Source organism: Stegodyphus dumicola, chromosome 12 (assembly GCF_044657685.1).
Source record: "Stegodyphus dumicola isolate Sdum_Otavi_A_Nest chromosome 12, ASM4465768v1".
Taxonomy (NCBI): Eukaryota; Metazoa; Arthropoda; class Arachnida; order Araneae; family Eresidae; genus Stegodyphus; species Stegodyphus dumicola.
In genome coordinates this window covers 92,376,156-92,398,975 of record NC_140779.1, presented here as the reverse complement: position 1 = coordinate 92,398,975, position 22,820 = coordinate 92,376,156, and the positions used below count along the sequence as shown (strand labels likewise).

General features: G+C 32.2%; 1 protein-coding gene across 2 annotated transcripts in view; it reads left to right on the top strand.

Annotated features, from left to right (window-relative positions):
* The window catches only part of LOC118195629 (cell adhesion molecule Dscam1-like), a 1,218,268-nt gene that overhangs the window by 986,417 nt on the left and 209,031 nt on the right, over positions 1-22,820 (top strand). For both annotated transcript variants that reach the window (XM_085806699.1, XM_085806698.1), the window contains exon 17: positions 5,783-6,023. In XM_085806699.1, coding sequence (XP_085662825.1) covers positions 5,783-6,023 — 241 coding nt within the window. The remainder of the gene's footprint in view (positions 1-5,782; positions 6,024-22,820) is intronic.

Genomic DNA, 22,820 nt, shown 5'->3' with positions numbered 1-22,820 from the left:
TATGGGTCAGAGTTTCGTTTCAGAATTGATTCAAAGAGTCGATAGAACTGAATGAATTTACTCCGATTCCAGAAAACGGAGTTGTAGATGTTTTTGCAATTCATGGACAGCTCTTGTTGGAAGCGTGCCAGGAGTAGAAAGTTTTATTCTGGAAGAAAAGAGAGGAGCTCATGTTGGATGACTGTCAGGAAAGCAGGATTGTCCATTTAGCCGAGAGAAGAATATATATCTTCCTAGTTAAAAATGAGTTTGATTTTTATCATTTTCAAAGTTTTTAAAAATTTTCATTCTATTTATTGAATTTTATTGTTAATTCTGTGCAGAAAGGTGGTTTTAGGAAATCGCCAAACTACATTTGAAAGAAATTAGTAAACGGAGTTAATATCTGATTGAGACTATTCTTCTAGTCCTGCGTTTCGTTCGATTCTTTTCGCTCTTCACTCGAACCTCGCTAACCTATCCCGATTTTACTGCTTGTTCGATCCTGTGCTCCAATCTCGCTAACCGCTCTTGATTCACTCCTCGCTCCGCCTCTTTTCCATCAAGCTTTTTCGCGGTGAGTGCTAAAAAAAGAACGATTCATTTCAGTGGACGAGTACTTGTGATTTGATCCCATAAAAGAGCGGGTTTACCCATCTCTAGTATGAGGCAATGGCTGTTAGCAGTAATACACTACTAGAACATTAATTTCTATAGCCTGTGTTTATAATACAAAGTTTATTATATCCTTCTTTACGCTCATTTTCGTCCAATACTGAATTCGGTTGCGATATATGTAATGGCTGCTTTTGGGTGTTTCGCATCCACTACAGTAAGCTGCACTAGTTACAGAGAGATTTTTAAAATAATATTACGAATTTTAATTATGCATTTTAATTCAGATATACAAATGTTTATTTCGAATTTTGAATTACAAATGCAACTCATAAAGAGTAATGTGTAAAGATGCTTGATTATTGATATACCTTATAATATTTTTCAAAAATATATTTCACTATATTATTCTAATAATTACTCAAAAAATTAAACAATCACCAAAGTAAAAGCGATTTCTGAACAAGTTAGTATATTTAACCTTTCTATATTCTGATACTTCGTAGCATGACAAAGTTATTTTAATGCGTGAAAGAAATTTACTCAATTTTAAAATATTTTATAAATGTTGATTTTATACATTCTAAAATAATATACTTATAATTATTCAATTACTTAATTCCTTCTGGTGATGAGTAAATATGCCGATGACGATCCTATTTTAGGACATAAATAATCACTTCTGAATGTACATCAACTGACCAAAAATGTGATGTAATGGAAAATTCTGCTTAATATTTTTTCTGACTGACCCTTTAAGTAAATCCGGATTTTTGGTCTCATAAAACTGACAGGTTGTAACGAATGATGTGACAGCGTGACGGATAGACCAATCAAGCAAGAGTCCAAGTGATTGATTAATTAACTTATCGATTGATTATCCGGTATAAGCTCAATCAATCAATTAATTGCTTTTTCTTGGCATTTTCCGAAGAGTTCCGAGAAACAGCGGAAATAAGTGATCCAATTTTTCTAATGCATAAATAATTTCAGGAAAAGGGTTTTTTAGATTTTTGTGTCTAATGTAACAGTTTCATTGCTTTTTGATTTATTAGTGATTAAAGAGTGAAAATGAGGAAGCTTTTACAGGAGATGAAATCTAAAACTAAAATTTTTTAAAAGAAAAAATACTTTCATATTAGGAATATCAAACATAGAAAACACTCGAAACATCAAACTTTTCGTACCATAAGGGTTAAAATGTAGAAGAAAAAAGTGTGCTTTCTTTCGTAGCGATTTAGACATTTCTCATGATTTCCAAAGATCATGCAAATAATTTAGGGCGTACATGGTATATTAAGAGATTTTCGAAGCAGGAAATTTGAGAAAATAAGCTATATCTTCTTCGGGATTTGAATTCTTAATTCTCTTCCGCTCGTTAGCCGGACGTGATACCATTTACACCACAAAGAGCAGAGAGTGAAGAAGAAAAACCTCATATTCTGCCGCATTTAACGGAGGTTTAAGTAACAAAGGATACAGGAAAATCTACAATAACTGTGATAACTACTCACACACAGAATTGACAACCGCCACGCATTTTTGATTGTCCAGTCGTCCTTCCTAAACTGTTAACAATTGAGAGTCTTCTTTACGAGCCGAACCACTACGATGATAACATTTTGCAGGTTGCTAGGGCTGTCATTTTCGCCTATGGCGCTATTTGAATAGGCTTTGCCATAGACACGACAGCAGCAACAACAACACTCTACGAAAATAAAATGCGCGACGTAAGAACGCGCTTTCATAGTTTAAAAACGTTTCATGCAGAGTAAACGGCTTAAAATGTTTCTAGGTAAATATGGTACTAGGATATATTTAGTACTAATATTTAAATTCTTAAGTTTTTCGCTTCATTATTGTACAGAAATAAATTAAACACAGAACTATAATAAATATTACTAATATTGCACCTTAACTTAGCCTGGATTTTCATTTTAAGTATTAGGCTTTTCTGTTTGTTTTACAAGAAATAAAGTTTAATTAGTAATGCAACAATATAAATATTTAACGAAAAAGCAGATTTTATAGGAATTATTTTTTGCATATTCTGCTAAATGCGCAGTCGGATACACGCTGATATTCAGTGCCCCAATTTCGCCGGCATACGAAGGGACTTCGACGCTTGACGTCACGAATAAAGAAGTTAACTTATTACCTACTTGAGAAATTAGTTCCATAATCTTCGCTGCGAAATGCAGTAATTACTAAATTTCATCAAACTTAATCTGCGGTAAAATAAAGCATTCATACAAATGATTGCGTTTCATTTTATAATTTGAAACAATAGAAAAGGAAAAAATATATATATAGACGTTGTGTTATGTATAATATAAGATAAATAAATATTTCTTAAAGATATTTACCGTAAAACTTAAAAACGAAATTTAGAATTTTGTAATATTAAGTAAATGAAAATGTGATAATAGATTTCCTGCATTATATATAAAATTTATTTTGTTAAAAGGTTTAATTAACTTTTTCAGAATAATCGCATTATCTTTTGTAACATTCCCTTAAGGTTTTTTTTAATTACTTTGTTCTTGTTACATTAATTATAATTAACAAAATAATGGACATCATTTTTCTCAAAAACTCTTAACCTATTTCAGTATCTACCGACTGTTATACTTAGTTAAATTTTTACTCAGTTGTGACGGTATTATTTTAATTAAATTTTATAAGCATTACTAAATTAAATTTGGAGCAGCAACTTCGAAATACAGAATAAAAGTATTAAGTTCATAGGCGCTCCACACATTTTGCATGCGAATCCAAAAAATCCTAAACGAGTTTCTTTTGCTGTTTACGCATAAACGAAATGCATTTTCTGAAACGTGTGCGAAAAGTGAATGCATCAACATCATCTTCCTAGGGTGTCTAGGTAAAATGAGACACGTTAAAAGGGAAAAAGAATAGTTTTATTTTCTTGCGCATGTAGGGGAAAGATCTCCTGTTACAAGAATACATTGCGTTTCTGAAAAGAAAGAAATTTTTTTATTTATTTTTTTATGCGGGGTTTGAAAGTAATTCTACTCTCAAGCTTTAGAAAGCTCTTATTGTCATTTTTGAAGAATTGTAAAATTTTTGTTTAAGTATTATTTAGAATTAAAAAAATGTGTTTTTAACAGTAATGTAAAATGTAGCGTTGGCAAGAAAGTAATTTCTGTTTTTTAGTGGGAAATAAAGATCAGTTTTTCTACATAAAAATTGAAATTTAATCTATCAAATAGCTTTCATTGTGTTCGATGACATTTTGGAATCTTCCTGGTAACTTTATAATTCCTCATTCATAGGACTTCTTCTCTCTATCAGCAAAGACCTCAACCAAGTGCGATTTAAAGTTATCGTTATTACTGATATTTTGACCCTTTAAGAAGTTTTGTAAACTTCGAAATAAATGGTAATCCAATGGTGCAAGCTCGCGTGGATCTGGCGATACGACATCACTTCCCAATCAAGCTTCAGTAATTTCGTAAGTCTTGCTAAATCTATACGAGGTCTAACATTTTCCGTCGTATAACACGATTCCTTTGCGATTTGTCAATTCTGGCGTAATCTCTTTGACTGCTTCCTCCAATTTCATAAGTTGCTGGCAGCAAACATTTAAGTTGATCGTTTGGTTGCTTGGAAACAGCTTACAATCTACTGAACCTTTGTAATTCCATCAGATTGGTAGCATGATCTTTATTTGATGTAATTTAGTTTTCGATATGATGTGTGCTGATTCATCATACTTAGACTATGATTATTTTCGATTAATGTTATTGTAGACGGTCCATTTTTCATTACCAGTGAAAATTCGTTTAAAAGAGGGTCAATTGCATTACGCAAATATGATCTCTTACGCTAAGTGAATTTCTAATAATTTTACAAAATTTCAAAATGCTTTCTTTTTTGCGATCGACAGAACAGCTTGCCCACTCACTGGGTTAGGTGCTCTTCAGCCTGTTGGGTCGCGTCGCAAAACAAAAGTACTAGAACTTACTTCTATGTCCTCCGGGAATTGGTTACGTAACGTGTGGAACACTAAAAGAAAGGACCAGAACATGGAGAGAAATTGCTTGATGGGAACTGTTGAGACTAAGGGGAAAATGCTGATCACCACTTATCTTGAGAAAAGTTGATGTTGCTTGCAAGGAGGTACTGTCATTGTCAAGTGCAATATGCTCATGGTTATAATGCATACTGATAGTTATACAATCAAATTTTGAAAACAATAAGTGCATTACCTGAAGCTTTGCAGATTGGTGCTATGTTACGTACTTCTGCCAGAGATGCATTCGATATTCAGGCATAAAAAATAATTGTTATTAGTAAAATCAAGGATTTCTATTATGATTGCTGAAAAGAGTAATGAAACATTTCGGGAAAAAGGAAAGATTATTTGTTGAACTTTTGCAGCTTCTAAAAATATGAGAATGATATTTGATTTTGATTACAATCAAATAATTACTGGATACGGGCGCTTCTCGAAGTATTTGGAAACATTTAATTTGCAAAGTAATAGTATTTGTAGCTTTTGTAGTTCTGAAGAAAATGCACACTAGTACACTACATATCGTCGAACATTACATATTATTGCGACATGTTAAGTGAAAACATAGTGACAGAAAGGAATTCTACTGCCGCAATATAGAGTTTAGATTTTGCAAAGGTTTTAATAAACATTATAAATGGCAATGGTGGGAATTTTGTGTTGATGTTTTTAACTGTATTTCTGCTTTAATCTTTTGTTTTGATCTTTCAACTTTTTTTTGTTTGTCTGTGTTGGGTGTGCTGAGTTAACCATGAGGCCGATTATTATCGACCAGAAGGGTTGCAGCACACTCGTACATTATTACATTACATCGTACTTCTCCTAATTCAGAACATATTTTAGTTACATTTTGCTGTCCGAAAGTTTGTATTCGGCGATAAAAATTTCGATTTAATTCTTTTTCCCTGGTTATCCTTCGAAATTTAGCTGTTGATTCTAATTGATATCATTATTGAAAACTTTAAATGCATTTCTTCTTCAAGCCATTTTGCATATTAAATTGGCAGATCTTCAGTATTACCACTTGGATATTAGCAATTCATGTTTTCATATTTACTGATTAGTTTCAATAAAATTACTTTATTATTGGCAGTATTACAGTTTATTATTATGCTAGTTATTTTTCAAAATTGTTTTATTTATTCTTAGCAACCACTGGAAGAAGATGGAGTATCAAGCATTGAAGGATATTACGTGGGGTATAAAATATCTACGAGCCCAGAGCCTTATACATTTATCCCGGTAGACAATTCTCAGAAACATGAAATACAGTCCTTTGAAATATCTGGATTGAAAAGGTTTACAGAATACAATTTTATTGTTCAAGCTTTTAATAAACGTGGAGCCGGTCCGCCTTCAGACGCAACATCTATTAGGACATTAGAATTTGGTAAGTTTTTCTAATATTTGATTGTACGTATGCAAAAAGCATGTTTCGAATACTTTCCTGCAAAATTACACTGTTAAAATAATTCTCCAAAAATCAAATACTTAAAATTTGTTGAAATTTAGAATTTAATAAAATTATTTTAGTTTAATTTACATAATATTTTATAAATAAATGCTGTAAAGCGGGTAACAAGTCAATATTCTAAGGAAATCGTTGTTTCTAAATCAGAAAGCATATTTCATTACAGATATGCATAGGACACAATACAAATGAATTTAAGCGGATTGTTACTTTAAGACGAAACGTTTTGGACATATTATGAGGTATAATTTTCAGTAATGGACATTTAATTTTTCTATATGCTAGCCATGATGATTAGAGATTTTCTTAAGCATTGATATGTTATCTACAACTGCATTAGCTTCGACTGTACCTATACTAAAATTGGCATGATACAAAAGTGATTAGCACGGCCCTGCATGTTATCTCTAATTCTTTTTCGTAAAACGGTGTGCCTTGAGCTTTGAACTGTAGAATCTCAGCTACCTTGTTTTCTGAAGGCGGATTAAAAATAGCCTATAACTATATACGTGAGATGTCAATTCATAAGAATTTTACGTGTTCCCACACGTCATTTGAATTCTATAGTATTACTCTGCTAGCAGACAACAGAGTCTTTCCTGATATTTTAATATGGAAATCAGGATATTTCTGCTCCATTCTATCGAATGTGTATTCTAAGATGGTTAATGGATTTAATGTACCTATGTCTTCAATATCTAATGTTTAACGTTTAATCTCTAGTGTATGCAATTATATGTTACTGTTTATACAACTTAATGTCTATTTTTAATGTACTTAATATGTACTGCATGTTAAGGAATGTAACGTAAGTGAACTATAGCACCACTACACGTACAATGCATGCTAATATATGTAATGTAATTGAATCATAGCACCAATATATCACTTTGCGGCACGGTGTGCCCGGTCTGGGCACACCTAACAAGTTCCTTCTGTACGCACAGAAAATTTGAATGAAAAAGGATTTATAGGTTACTCTGAACCTTCTTTATTTACAAGAAAAGGGCCGCCCAACACAAACCAGTCCATATACTTTAGCCATATTTAGCTTTTAAAACCCTTATTTTTCAAAGAAATCTTCCAGATTTCTTTTAGGATATAAAAGAAATTGTTTGAAAACAAATTTCTACGTTATTTTCTTGTCTGCATACTAATTTCCTTACTCTATATTAGTTTTAAATTTTTACCTCGAAATCTTGTCAAATCAAACGGCGAACATTAGGTGTGGTGCGCCCAGAGTGGGCTCACTGAGAGATTAGGACAAGACCAACAACTGTATCTTTGTTTTTCTGCAAACAACGGTCAGTCTATTCACAATAGAAAGGTGGGTCCACTTCTGTGTTTCATTTCATGTTTTTTTCTTTCTTTTTTTTTAAGGGGGCGAAGGTTTGGTTATCAATTAAGAGACTGTTGGGGTGATTTTCTGAAGATCAGGTATAATTTTATCAGTTAGTGGTTTGGTTTTTCACTAGAGCAGTTCTCGTTTTCTCTTTCGCTTTCGTTCAAAGAAGTTTTGTTAGCGCTACGCTTTGACAGTTTTGAGTTGTAGACGTTTATTTAATTTTATTTTATAATTTATAATTGTAGATATAGTAGTTTATTTATAGAATGTGGAAATTTTAATATGGGAATGATTGTGAAAAGCTATATCCAGTTCATAAATAAATGGGAATAAAATCGTCAAGGCTCTGTTGAGACATCACCATTCTTATACCGGGGAAGACATTGATGCTTTTGTGTGTCTCCCTACTTTCCATTCGTCGGTGCAGTGTCGGTCTGGATAATACTTTCTGGTGCTTAAGAGTTATCGCAAACAACTTAGTAGAGGTTTCCAAAATTTAAGAATGTGCCAAACTCTAGCAACCATGCTCATAAAATCTTTCATTCAACCATCCTCATAACCATTTTTCAGGCAACCATGCTCGTAACAATCCATTTGTTGAGCAAAGTCTCCGTCGGGATGTTTATTTCCTTAATTTTAAAATATGGGCTTGCGGGATTTGCCACTAGTGGAAGAAATTACGGTAGTATTTCTGCAGGAATGCATAATTTTGCCTTAAATGTTTTAAAGAGAACAAGGAAGAAATGCATCTGGTAGGTATCCGCTATTGCCGAGGTTTGCACATTGTCCAGTCTCTGCAACTCTCTGATAGGCAGATAGCCCTAGTGTGCTTTGCCGTATTCTCAATACACACACACACAATACACACGCAACTCTCTGATGTGTCTTCAAGCGGAAGTAGATCGCTGCATACTTGGAGAGAAGAGTAGTGGGACAAATAAAATTACAGAAAGATTTGGGAGAATAATGTAGGTGTTTTATTCTTTTAATGCTCCTTATTTATTAATTTAATATCTCATTTAAACTTGTAAAAGTAGGCTTTCTTTTCACATGTTAATGTTTTCTGACTTCAAAAAGTGTCGATAGTTTGGGACTCTTGTTCAAAAAGTCACGAAAACCACGAGTTTACACCTTATAAGTATCTTCTACCTTTTTATCTGTAAAAAATCTGCCAAATTTAGCTAAAGTGGTTTCTATGATAAGACAAACAAAGATGGGGGTATTTTAGTTAATATTTTACTGATTATTAAGCATTAGAAAAATGCATCTTACACTTATGTAAGTACAATTATATTCTTTTATTTCAAATTTTACTTTATTCACGATGATTTATTTAATGGCATTTAAATAAACTCCATTTCAGTATTTCCATTTAATTAGTTCAGATTACCATCAAACCATAAAATGTGTCCACTTCCCCCCCATAAAGAAATTTTAGTACAACAGCATTAAAATTAATATGATTTATTTTCCATTAGCTATTATTTCAGAAAAATCCATAAGCAAAACAAGCTTTAAAATTAAATAAAAGGTTAAAGAGTATTAAGAAAACCTGACTCTTGAACTTTTTGAAATATAATTTAATCTTATATTCCCGAAAGGCTTATATTAAGAAATTACATTTTTATCTTTTGTTCTTGTGAAAGTCCCAAATCAATTTACCATTCCATTTCAAAAGTAATATTTCTTGCTCAAAATTATAACTTTCCGTTTATGTACTTATATGTAGTTTTCAAATGAAAATTTCATATATTTCGTATTTTATCTATTTGTTTATAAAATGCATAGCTATCAACAAAATTTAAAAAGCTTATCCTTCAAAATTATTTTAAATATACTTTTCAGAGATTATCAGAAGTTTAGATAACTTAACTCTCCGTCATTCTTAAAAGTTTTTCCATTAATCTTTTTATTTTGAACTCAATAGATAATGCATCATCGGAAAATTCGGAAACTGCCGTTTTCTTTTGACAGAAATAATAGCATCGTTTTATGTAGTCGTTGATATAGCCACGAATGGTTTTATATTTTTGAAGAATTTAATTTCTACATCTTTCTCAAGTTTAAAATTAGATTTCATTAATAAATCAGGAGACATAGTAGACAAAGTAATAAATCGCGAAAACGAAGCATTTTATTCCTACCAAAAAGTATCTGAGAAAGTTCTGTAGATACAAAATTGAAAGCAGTATAGATTTTTTTCATTGTCTCTTGAATATTATTAGATGCAGCTCATCTCATATTTCCTATGGTACTAGATTACGGGACCTAAGTTAAATCTACCTCTGTGGCTTCGATTGAGTAATGTAATAAAATAATTCTTAAAAATATTCCTTTCATTCTAATCCAAAACGAAAAATCTTCACATGTTGCTCATATAACCAGCGCTGTATTTTCTTTCTCTATTTATTTGCAAATTAAAACTCAGAAATATTATTTCAACTTTAGATTTATTCTGAAAAGTAAAATTTTCTTTTCATGTAATCTAAATATCTATATCTTCATATAAATTCACAGTGCGGAAGATTATTTCATATAATTCAAAAAATCATATTTTCAAATGCGAAACGTAAATAAGAATGACACTTCCCCAATAGAAGATGATCAGGGAGAAAGAAATTTGCAATTTTTCTTATGTTTTATTTGAAAAGAATTATTATTTTGTCAATTAGATATATCCAGTCTCTTGGCTGTATTCGATTATTAAAGTCTTTTTTTAATATCCAGAGTTAAGATACGATGTTTAAACAATGAATCTCACGTGTGTTGTAATTCCAAACTATTTTATTTGATATTTTCGTATCTAAAAATAATGAGATTGATAACTATTATTATGTAGATTTTTTTTTTATTTTAAAGCAAAATACGTAAAAAATTAGATAAGAATTCAAGCTGATTTAAAAAAAATATTAAGTTAGCTTAAATATCTCAGTTTGCGCAATTTAAGCTAATTTTTTAATATATATCTATTTATATATATCTGTAAAGGTCTAGGTTTAGAAATTTTTAGTTTTGAATGGAAAAAGATCCCAAATACAAGATGTATATTAACCTGCTAATGCTAGCGGTCAAACGGTAAAGTCGCAGAACACTGGTAGTTCAGTCCAACGTTCGAATCTGGTTGCATGGGCGTTTTCGTGTCTTTTTTTTTCTTATGCGTCACATGTATACCAGTCAGTTTCCCTTAGAAAGCCCTCCGCGAATGCATTCCTTCCGTTAGGCAGGTAACCCTCGAGTATTTTGCCGTAATCAAATAAATCGAAACCAAACCATCTCCCGGAGAAGGCATGGATGTAATTTGTTCGTCCTTTTGGGCGGCAACGATGGTCTACCTATTAGGTGTCTCCATAATAAAGTGGGGGCCCACCAGCGGACGAGTGGTAAAGTCGCTGAACACTGGTAGTTCGGTCCGAGGTTCGAATCCCGCGAACGGGCTGGCTGCATGGGCGTTTTCGTGGTTTTCCCCATGTGTAACGTGTATACGAGCCAGTTTCCCTTAGAAAGTCCTCCACGAAGGCATCCCTCCCCTTAGGCAGATAGCCCTCGAGGCTTTGCCATAATCACACACACACACACATAATAAAGTGACCATCACCTCTGGCCTTAGTAGTGGGCCAAAGCCTATAAACTGCTTTTATTAAATGATTTATATAATGGTGATGAGGATAGTTATACTTTTCGTGCCTGAAACTGAAAGAAGCTCACCTTACTATTTGAGAACATTTGATATCTCATAAATTAAGCAATAATAATCAGGACATAATTAAACATCAGAGTTCTTATGCCTGGGTCTAATTTCTTAGAATTTGTTTCCTTTATTTACAATTTCTTTAAATTTGTGCACAGTTCAGAATGTGAATGGTATTTCAAAAATATGATCCTTTTTTATATCTATATATGTAAATATAATTTTCTAGTCTTTGTAAACACTTCGAAAATTGCGCTTATAAACACAGAAAACAAAACTGAAAATTATGCAATGGTCTAGCTAAATGAAGTCGGTCCGCCTCAGACGGTACATTTTTGGGGCGACATTTCTCGCGTGAAACATAATTTTACAGGGATACCGAGTAATTATACTTGATTTAGTAATGCTTCTTAAGTCCTATAATCCTAAAAGTTGTAAAACAGTTATCGCTATGTCTGATAACAAAGATAAAGTCTTAAGAAGGTTAAATGACTTTTTTATTTAAAAAGAATTTAGAACAATGGGACATATTCTTGTGCTACAATAACCACAACTTGTGGCGATACAAATAGATTTGGTTTATTTAATTACCGCAAAGCACACTAGGGCTATCTCCCTAAGGGGAGGGATGCCTTCGTGGAGGACTTTCTAAGGAAAACTGGCTCGAATACACGTTACACACGGGGAAAACTACGAAAACGCCCATACAGCCAGCCCGTTCGTGGGATTCGATCCTCGAATACGGGAAGGGCAAGTTATAGTAAAATCTGAAATTATAATAACTGGTTAATTAACATAAAATATCTTATAGACGGAGGCTCGCGAGTCATCGAGGAAAGTGAGGTGTAATTAGTTTCTTAATTGCCATACCGGATTAAATGAGGGGAAAAGTAGTTTTTACTCCAGATAAAGTATAAATCCTCACGACCTTTCAACAGCTGCATAGTCTCCTTACATCTTCTTTTATTATATCGATGAAAATTGTAAACATGAAATAATACTCTAAAATACAACCTCCGGAACAAAGTTTCAAATATTGTAATACTATTAGGAAACTTTTCTCACAACTACTGTAATTGATGTGAGTGGTGAGAAGAGTTTCATAAATAAAAATAATTTTAAAAGTATTTAAGAACTAAAAATGCATATTCTGTATTTGAGAAATCTTTCTATGCAGTCTGCATAACCGCAACTGAAGTAATCTCGACATCTACAGTTTATCAAAGATTTTACTAGCAAAAGAGGAAGCAAAAGGATGATATAATTTTAAAATGTTGGAATTATAAACTAAAAGTCAAAACTAAAAGTAAAGTTTACATTTATTTACCAGTGTTCCATTTCATATTTTTTTTAATTAATTGAAGTAAAGAAAAGGAAAAAATTCTGGAACTGCTCAAAACAACCAATTCAGGGCCGCCCCAGGCGGCAGAAGATAAAAATAAGCCACTCAAAATATTAAATAATAATATTTTATGATGTCCTAATACACAAAATGGGTTAGAATGTTTCCTAAGACCAAAGTGTTTTATTCATTATTTAACTGAATAATGTCAAAAATGAGAAATTAATTGAAGAAATGAAAGAAGCTGTATGCAGAAAATTGATTGTAGATCACATTATTTAAATTATCCAAAAACAAATTCATCGGTGTGATCAAAATCAGCAATCGATAAATTACAGTTTCTAGGCTAAAGCAATTGTATCGCATTCTATAAAAATCACAAAATGTATTCATTTCTAAAGCTTAGAATAATCTTATCTAATTTCATATCTAGACATTAGATTTGAATTTAGATAAGACCAGTGAGAGGTTAAGAAACTATTACAACAATTGTCCAACACGGACGAAATTTAAATAAATATAAAAGTGACAAAGAAGAAAATTTGTTATAACTTACTTGATTCATCAAAAAGAATAGAAAAAACAATAATAATTAAAATATGGCTTAACTGAAGGAAATTGAAGATTTAAGTTTCTTAAACCGACTGTACTTACTATGTAAACATAGACATTCCAACTTAAATAATCAGAATTTTCCTGTTTTTAACCATAAAGCCGAATCTCAACAAATAAATCTTACTTAACGATACGCCAAATCAACTCAGGTTCCTCCGAGTCTTAATATTTTCTAATAGCAAAGAAATATATTCTATTGAGGTACAATAAATAAAACTCCCGACAACAAGCAAATAAAGAAAAGTAAATCACCAGAAATTTCCCCAACAATTCCAGAGAAATTCAATTTCTTACTCTAATGCTTTACCTTTAAATACTTCTTCCCGGTAATTGATTTAAATACTTTTGCATTTTTGCTGCGTCTGAAAAGAAAATTGTTTTAAGAAAAGTAAAACAAACCTATCTCAGTGTTGCGAAGGTATAAAAATGCAATTCAGTATGAAGTTACTTTCATTCTACTTTTTTGTATCTGTAAAAAGTATAGAATACTGAGGAAATTGTTAATTTGGTGACATTTAAGTAACTTTGGCATGTTTACTGCCTGATCTCTGATGCGCAAGATTGTCGTTCCGTAAATTATATAAGCGAATAGCTCTTGGGAATGCAATATTGGTCTTGAGTTTAGTGCCGATTTCGGTATTCAATATATAGTATTTCAGGAAGGTACGTGAAGTAAAGTGACTTAAAATAAATACATGGCTTTGGAGATTCACAAATAATTACGTATGAGTTTGGATTATGATTTTATTTAATTCATTAAGCTCATTTTCTTAGTAATAAATAAACAAATAAAATGTAAAAAAATTATTAAAAAAACAATTTGCAAATTTATTTCATTAGGATTTCTTAAATTAAGTTGAAACTATTGTGATGTCAACACAAAGTACCTTCGTTGTACTGCCTATTAAATTATACATATTTTTGCTGCACCTAGTTTAAACTTATTTCCTCTAATTTTTTCTAACTTAATTAACTCATTCCTCAAGGCGATTTGAAAAATAACATAAAAAATTCTATATTTTAAAATTAAATATGCTGGTCAATTTTTTGTCGTACGGTAGTCAAACTTCTTACAATTTTACTTTTTTTAACTTTAAAACTTTCCCAACTACAAGTACATGTTCCAGGGAGATTGCATTAAGAGTTAGATTTCGCTATTTTTCGAATATTTTTTTTTAGTTTGAAATTATAAAAACATGAATACTTTCATTTAAAATAGTTCGTTAATTGGAAATAGATATCTACGACCAACGAAATAAAAGGCCGGGTAAGGACTCTTAAGCCAGGCAAAGGAGTGGTTTGGTATAAATATGCATACTTTTGGTGCTGCCAAATCGCAACAACAAAATTTCAGTGTTCTAATGTTTTTCAGTTATGCGATATACGTACATACAGTCGTCACGAAAAATATCCTTTATTCTGTATTCTGTTCTTTATTCTGTACGTACAGACGCCCTACAAAATAATCGACCAGTTGGATTCGAGAACAGCTAAAATGGATAGTTTTGTTAAAATAAGATATCCGAAATTTTTCGCGGTTGCAATACTTCCTTTACTTCTTACAAGGTGGTGTATTTAATTACGGCAAAGCACACTAGGGCTATCTGCCTGAGGAGAGGGATGCCTTCGTTGAGGACTTTCTAAGGGAAACTGGTTCGTATACACGTTACACATGGGGAAAACCATGAAAACACCCATGCAGCCAGCCCGTTCGCGGGATTCGAACCTCGGACCGAACTACCGGTGTTCAGCAACTTTACCGCTCGCCCGCTGGTGGGCTCTACTTCTTACAAGGAAGTATAAGTAAATAAAGTTGTTGCCGACGGTGGTATTCAACTGAATTATTTTTTTTCCTTTATAAATTCATTTCTAAAAGTTTTGCTCTCTTTCACTAATTAAAATGTTGCTATTAGATTTTTTCCACGAAATCAAATTAAAACTAACAACCATTGTCAATAATATCAGAAACAAACTTCTATTCAGTTACTTGTCGTAAAACCTCTTTCAAATGATTCCGCGTATTATACTTATAGTTATGCTTATCAGATATTCCACTTTGACCGTGACTGTCCAACTTTGATGACGTGGTCTCTGCTGCGTCCCGAGCAGTTTTTCACTTTGTCCCCGGTTACTTGGTAAAATTTTACTAATATATAAAAAGTAAAAATAATGAGCCTTGGTGAAACGGCGATTTAGCACTTAAAATATCCCCTCTATTACATTCATGTTTTTCAATTCAAATATTTTGTATCTAGATCTAAATACCTTTATTAAAGTTACTCTAGATGCTTGTTTAAACCTAAAATGGTGGCAGGGTTCTTTCTTACATTGTGATATGGGAAACCAGTTTTGATGGAGCAGAATCTGTTATTTGGATGACCAGCAGTGAATTAATATGGTTTGAAATTGAAGCTTTAGTTGAAGAAATTACTGAAACTGCGCAAAATTATACAATAAACTCGGACCAACGTTTTGATCAAGTAATGATTGCAAAAGTTCTTTTAGTCTGCTAATAAAGAAATTTCGAGAATAAAAGTTGTGATGATAAATCGATATAACTTTTCAGTCATTTAGAAGGAAAAGAAATTGCATAATTTTGCTCATATAATAGAATTAATTTTCACCATGCCAAAGAATGTCGGCACCAGTCGAAAGAGCGTTCTCAGTAATGATCTGGAGAAAGAGTTAGAACAGCTGAATCAACCGTAAAACCTTTGGAAAGCTGTAAAATTAATAGTGATCTAAGTTAATTTTTCAATGTCATTTAAAATAACAAAAATTTGAAAAGAAGTTCACATAACAACAACCTTTTACATTTTTCATTCAAGCAGATTTTATTCTCTGCTGTGATTATTTTCTCAAAATTATCCCGATTTGAGCAAAAAATAGTAAGTATGGTAAGCCTACTTATAATTTACAAAGCTTAGCTTAATGCAGATCAGTTAGGTTTCGGTGCATTCCATAAATATGAAGTATTTCTTTTCATTTCATAATTGCTTATTTCTGGATGTAGAAAGTAATTTTAAGATACTGATTCCAAAGTAAAGCTAGTACTGATACGTTAATGTCGAGAGTCTCAGTTTTACTTGAAAGCCTTTTTTTGGAAGACATAGACTCCGCGTTAATGAAAAAGTGTAAGAGTTAGAAAAATATGTATCTTTAGTAATATGTTATCTTAATTTCAAATTTATTATAATTTTATATATATATATATATATATATATATATATGCCCAAATTTCTTCAAACTCGTAGAGCAAGACGTCATCTTGAACAGTTTTTGCATACTTCAACACATTGCTTCCCTCTTACACTGAGTCAGGTTTTTGCCAACGGTCAGTCACTTTTCATTGGCTCTTTCCTCATGACATTTCTCTCCCTTTTTACATCATACTGCCTTGTTGGTTAGCAGCTTACATGCTCGAGGCTTACACCCCCTTTTGAGTTTGATCATTACAGCTATGAAGACATCGGCTATCCAGGTCTGGTTTTTAAAAAATATTTCTTTCTTTTGTGTTGATTTTTGGTCTTAACAAGTTCCTTACTAAAAATTCATTTGTTTCATTATTATTATTATTATTATTATTAATTTAATTTTTGGTACTTTCACAAAATTTAAACTCTATAAGCTAGTAGGTCCCCCCATAAAATCTTGTATATTTTGACTAATAGCAAATCGCTATTTATTTTATTTTGTACATCGGTATTACCAATCCATTATCTATAGTTTTTGTTACCCCTTAATGTGTTTCTTCAAGCGGACGCGTCGGGAAATTGGAACAGAGAATTGATACTAAAGTTTTTGGCAAAGTGTTTTCAATTAATTTATAAAAAGTGTTTCGTATAGAGTCTCAATTGTCTGTTTCGGCGAAACACGATATGGAGTTAGCTTGATTCGAAAATCATTAAAAATAATTTTCCCTGAAGAGCCATAATGAGATTCAAATTAGGCTAATCTACCATTTACCGCCTCTTTGTTTTTATATTTTTGCTTAAATCATTTGTCGCACTTTAATTCTAATGTTTAAAATATACCTTACTTTGATTAGCATATTGCTTACAATTAGTATTGAATTTTATGTGTAAATATTCCAGTGCTTGTATTGTTCATTTTATCTATATTACACATTTCATTGCACCTTATTTTACTTATGTTAATATTTTCACGGAGCCACAGTATCTAAGCAACTTTTTAGCGTACGAACAAGAATTTTCTTTTAACTTTTTTTCTAAATTTTGCAACTCAATGCGCAAAGTTTTTGACCACATAGGTCTATTTTCGCTTGTTCTTTTTACTTTAGTTACTTATATATATACATACTTATATATAAAAGCAACAATATTTAAAATATTATTAACAATTAGTTTAATATGTTATATTAACTGCAATTATTTTTATAGTTTAGTAACAGTTATAAATAACATTAAGGATAACAATTTCGGAATATTCAATGAGTTTTTCCCAAACGATTAGAGCTCAGGATCAAATTATTCATTTCGACTATCTCATTTCATACGTTAGCAAGAATTTAATTGCATTTTCTTTTACTACTGAATTAATGTTTTGGGAACATAACCATGCACAAAAAATCAATATTTGTTTTTTCGTATATCAGCAATGTTTAAAATTCCCCTTTTATTTGACTATTTCGTAATAGAGATCGAAACAAAGCATAAATTCTTTAATTCTTTCCTCTGGAGGGATAGCTACCATTGGATTATTAAATCCCCAGACACACTGAATAACTCCAGAAACTACTGTGGATAGTCTTCCAACTGGACAAGCAATTACCATGTATAGTCTGGGACAAGAAAAATAAGCTTTTATTGCTCAGTAATAGGATTGGCTAGAGAGAACTGCGTCTAATACAATTCAGCAGATCGTGAACTGGATAAATCGTGGGTTTCCTTTTAGTGAGCTTTGAGGTTGAGTTAGAAATATCTGAGAAATTATATTGCTTGAAGGTCACTTTTATTCAGACACTTTGATTTACCATGGATATGTATACCTAAGATATATATTTTGTTAAAGAATTTGATTGCTCTATTACCCGATGTAAATACAAAAAATTGTATTTTAAACTAGTAATATATTTATCTCATATTTTTGTTTGACAAGAATTGGAAACATTATTTCATGCCTAATCAGATGCTTTGATTTAAGAATATAATTTGCAAAGCCATTTAGAATTTCAAAATCTAGAATTAATTAAGATGCCAGATATATTATTGTTGTGTAGCGAATTTAATTTAATTAAGTGATTCATAAAAATCAAAATTTTAATTGGTAATTATTCAAAATTTGAGCTACACAAGTTTGGTTATATTCTTTTTGGGCCTATTAATTCGAGTGTAATATATTTTGGCTTTCCGAGTTTACGCGAACTGCGTCTTCATTCTTGTACACGCAAACAATGGATAAGTATTTTTTTTTCCTACGTAATAAACTCAGTTTTCATGTCAAAAATTAATTTGATTTCTTAGTATTTAATATCATTAGTTGCAGAAAAATTAGCTCTTTAATTTGGCATAACTTTCATTTTTCTAACTTTAATTGCATTTCAGTTATGAGCTTTAATTAGTAGATTTTTCTTCGTTTCGCTTGTGATTTAGTTAAAGGGGGATGAAATGCCTTCTTTCCGGTTGAAAAGTCACTTTTTGCGAGTTTTCAGCCTTCTTTCGTTGGGACCCTTGCAGGGTTGTTGAAATTCCTAATCTCCCCCCGGTCGCAGGTGGTGTTTATTTGGCGAGGGTTTGGCGACATAGATTTTCCGTTGAGGTTTAAAAATAGTGGTTTTGGCGAGTTTGATAACATGAGGGTATGCTGTGGTTGCAACTATTTCAACTTTCGGCGAAAAATGGGTTGCGCCAACTTGGCAGTCCGGCGCTCTCCCTTTTAACGGGTTGTTTTATGGGACGAGCTGACTTTTTTACACTTTTTTGCACTTTCAACTTACCATCGGACGCTGTCTCGTTGACAGCCGAATTTCATTTTGGAAAATGCATTTTTCCGCCTTTGGATCTACGGGCCTCTTGCCCTGGAGTTTTGAACGAGGGACTTAGTTGCACGCATTATGACCTCGACTAAATTATAGGCTCCTAATTGTCGTGCCTTAATATGTAAGTTACTCAAAGATAATTACAATAGAAAAATGCTAAGAAGGGTGATGCCTAGTTCTAGTGCCGTTAAGAAGAAATTTCAGTCTCTCCTCCATGAATAGAGTTTTCATCTGCATCGCTAGTTCCTGTGTTGCTATTACTTAATGCTACACTTCAATATTCTCCTCCATGAATAGAGTTTTCATCTGCATCGCTAGTTCCTGTGTTGCTATTACTTAATGCTACACTTCAATATTCTCCTCCATGAATAGAGTTTTCATCTGCATCGCTAGTTCCTGTGTTGCTATTACATAATGCATCACTTCAATATTCTCCTCCATGAATAGAGTTTCCATCTGCATCGATATTCCTAATCTTTAAGAATTATTTGCCGCCATCAAGAGTCTTCTGCATCGCTAGCTCCGGTGTCGCCACGACAAAAAAATGCTAACTTCAATATTGGATTGGAGGATTGGAGAATCAAAGAGAACCTCCGTAGTGCTTCTTAAATCAATAGTAATTGCTGGACTTTTTGGAAAACTATCCAAATATGAACTCTTCTCATTTTCTACTACGCTCAGCAGCCGTCCTCATTGGCATCTTGATAATTTTTAAATATGAGGGCATTTCTCCTCCTCCTGTTCACTTGTAGCTTGTATTTCATCAGATAAGTTTTTTTATTTGTTTTCTTTTATTTGTTGGTCTGATATTTAAAAGAAAAAAAATTATAATAGTTAATTCTTATAGTAAAGTTTAATAGACATTTCTAATAAGTAATTCTAACAACTAAAATAGTTAATAGTGATTGAAATAACTTAATTAGTTGAATTAAAATTTTGTAGTTGAGTAAACTAACTTAATTATAATGAAATCATTTTGTTGTCCATAAAGTAAATTATTAGTTTGGCCAAGGAAATATATCATTATTTAAATTAGTTAATTGAAACAGTGAATGTAAATTAGTCAGATTGGTTAAGGAAATTTATTCTTCATTAAATTATTTAATTGAACTTGTGAATTTCTTTCTTGGTGAAGATTGATTGGTAAAGGTGTCATTATTTGAGCTTCTTTGCTCCTATTCTGAATTAAATTGCTTGTAGGATGTAATAGCCTGATTTTAATTAACATATTACCCGGTTAAATCATTCTTCTGAAAATAAAAAGTTACTATGTGCAATAACCAGAATTACATTGGTATTGATTACTCTGTGTGAAATGTTTTTTTTTTTGGAATGTATAACTTGTTAATTATTCTTTTTTTTCTCCCCGAGGAGGGTATTGTCCTCCCTGGGGACAATACCCTCCCCGGGTAATTTATCCAAAGTTTTATCTGATCATATTTATCGGAATGTAATAGCAATAATAGTTTGATATTATTGAGTCTAAGATAGAAGTAATATTACTCTGTAGAGGTATGCATTTTGTTGAAAGCAATATTTTACAGTTCAGCTTGAATATGATTTGCTTACTAAGTTAATTCTGCACTGTGTAATAATCAATATGTTAACAGTTCTGATTGAATATTAATTGCCTACAAATTACTGGACTAAGTAACTCTTAAAAATTTTAATAAATAGGCTCACTTTTCTAGATCAGTCAATGTTTATTTATTTCTTTTTGTGTGTGTGCTCATGATTTTCACCCGTCTCATTCTCAAATTGATTTCAGGGTTAATCCGAAAACACAACGCAAATGTACATGGCTTACTGATATTAGTATATTACTGTTAAAAACTTTTAAGTGTTATATCAACTGAGTAGGAAACCATAACCTTATTGGTACCGTGAATTTTGATCATAACGTATTGGTGCCATTTGATTTCTCTATAACATATTGGTGCCATGACGATTAGGATGTCACATAACATTATATATGGTACATAAATAGATATTAAACGCAGATTGGAGATCATAGGCATTCATCGTCTTTCAGAGCGGCTATGTTCATGTTAATATAACCCACGCGTAATTTTTAAATTAATCTAACAAGCACCTTTAATTATTTCTATTTTTAATAGAATTACTGATTTTTTAGCTTTTTATATTGTAGAGAAATTCAATTTCAATGAAAATGTGTTTTGATGACTTTCCTTTAAACAATCAAGAAAAACTTGAATGGGCGGTTTTTAATGGAAATTTGCCATCTCTGATCTTGATTTCAACATCTTTTTTATGAAATATATATTACTATACTCAGAAACACAATAAAATTTTATTTTTTTATGAACGTTTTCTTAAAATTCTAGATTGTCATTTCAAATTAATATATTTCATCAAGAATCGATTTTTACACCCACTGGTTGAAAGCATCAAATCTATTTCATTCAGGTCTATATCTGTTTAAATCTGATTGCCTACGCACGATGAGTGAACGCCTTGTTTAAAAAACATACAGTTAGCTGCTTTCAAAGTACGTCAATTTATAGACGGTAAATTCATAAACTATTACATCTTCAGAAGTCCATCACGCGATTTTATCTTTTGTAGTTTTGCGAAGAAATTCAAGATGAATTTAAATGGACAGAGAGTTTTTAATTCCTATGCAGCTCGATTTTCACACTAATGCAGGATTCTGTGTTAAATAACCAGTTAATATTATTTAAACGTTTATTTAACTTCTTTCTTTAGTTCCTACCAGAACGCAAATTCCAGTATTGTGTACTTAACCCGAGGGTTTGAATGTTTTAGGAGGAGAGTTTCTAGCAGCCTCACCTTACAGTTACATACCGGGTGATCAAAAAGTCAGTATAAATTTGAAAACGTAATAAATCACAGAATAATGTAGATAGAGAGGTAAAAATTGACACACATACTTAGAATGACATGGGGTTTTATTAGAATAAAAAAAAATGGTTCGGTATGGGTTGGATGTACCACATCTACTTTTATCGAGCCTTTTTCCTTCGAGGAAATGCGTGATTCTGGTTTTGTAACTTCTACCGTGACGGGTGAGAGGTACGCCGATATGTTACAGAATGCCATCGTCCCCAGCCTGGCTGATAAACACCTGCTGGAACGTACGAATTTTATGCAGGATGGCGCTCCACCCCATATTGCTAGACGCGTGGAAGATCTCTTGCGCGCGCCGTTTGGTGATGAATCGTGTGCTCAGCCGCCACTTTCGTCATGCTTGGCCTCCCAGGTCCCCAGACCTCAGTCCGTGCGATTATTGGCTTTGGGGTTACCTGAAGTCGCAAGTGTATCGTGATCGACCGACATTTCTAGGGATGCTGAAAGACAACATCCGACCCCAATGCCTCACCATAACTCCGGACATGCTTTACAGTGCTGTTCACAACATTATTCATCGACTACAGCTATTGTTGAGGAATGATGGTGAACATATTGAGCATTTCCTGTAAAGAACATCATCTTTGCTTTGTCTTAATTTGTTATGCTAATTATTGTTTTTCTGATCAGATTATTGCTTTTCTAATTATTGCTTTTCTAATAAAACCCCATGTCATTCTAAGTATTTGTGTCAATTTTTACCTCTTTATCTACATTATTCCGTGATTTATTAAGTTTTCAAATTTATACTGACTTTTTGATCACCCGGTACTATCGCCAGCCCTGCCAATTTTGTTCCGGCTTAGCCCATATTGCAAGCCGACGTTTAAAATATGCTC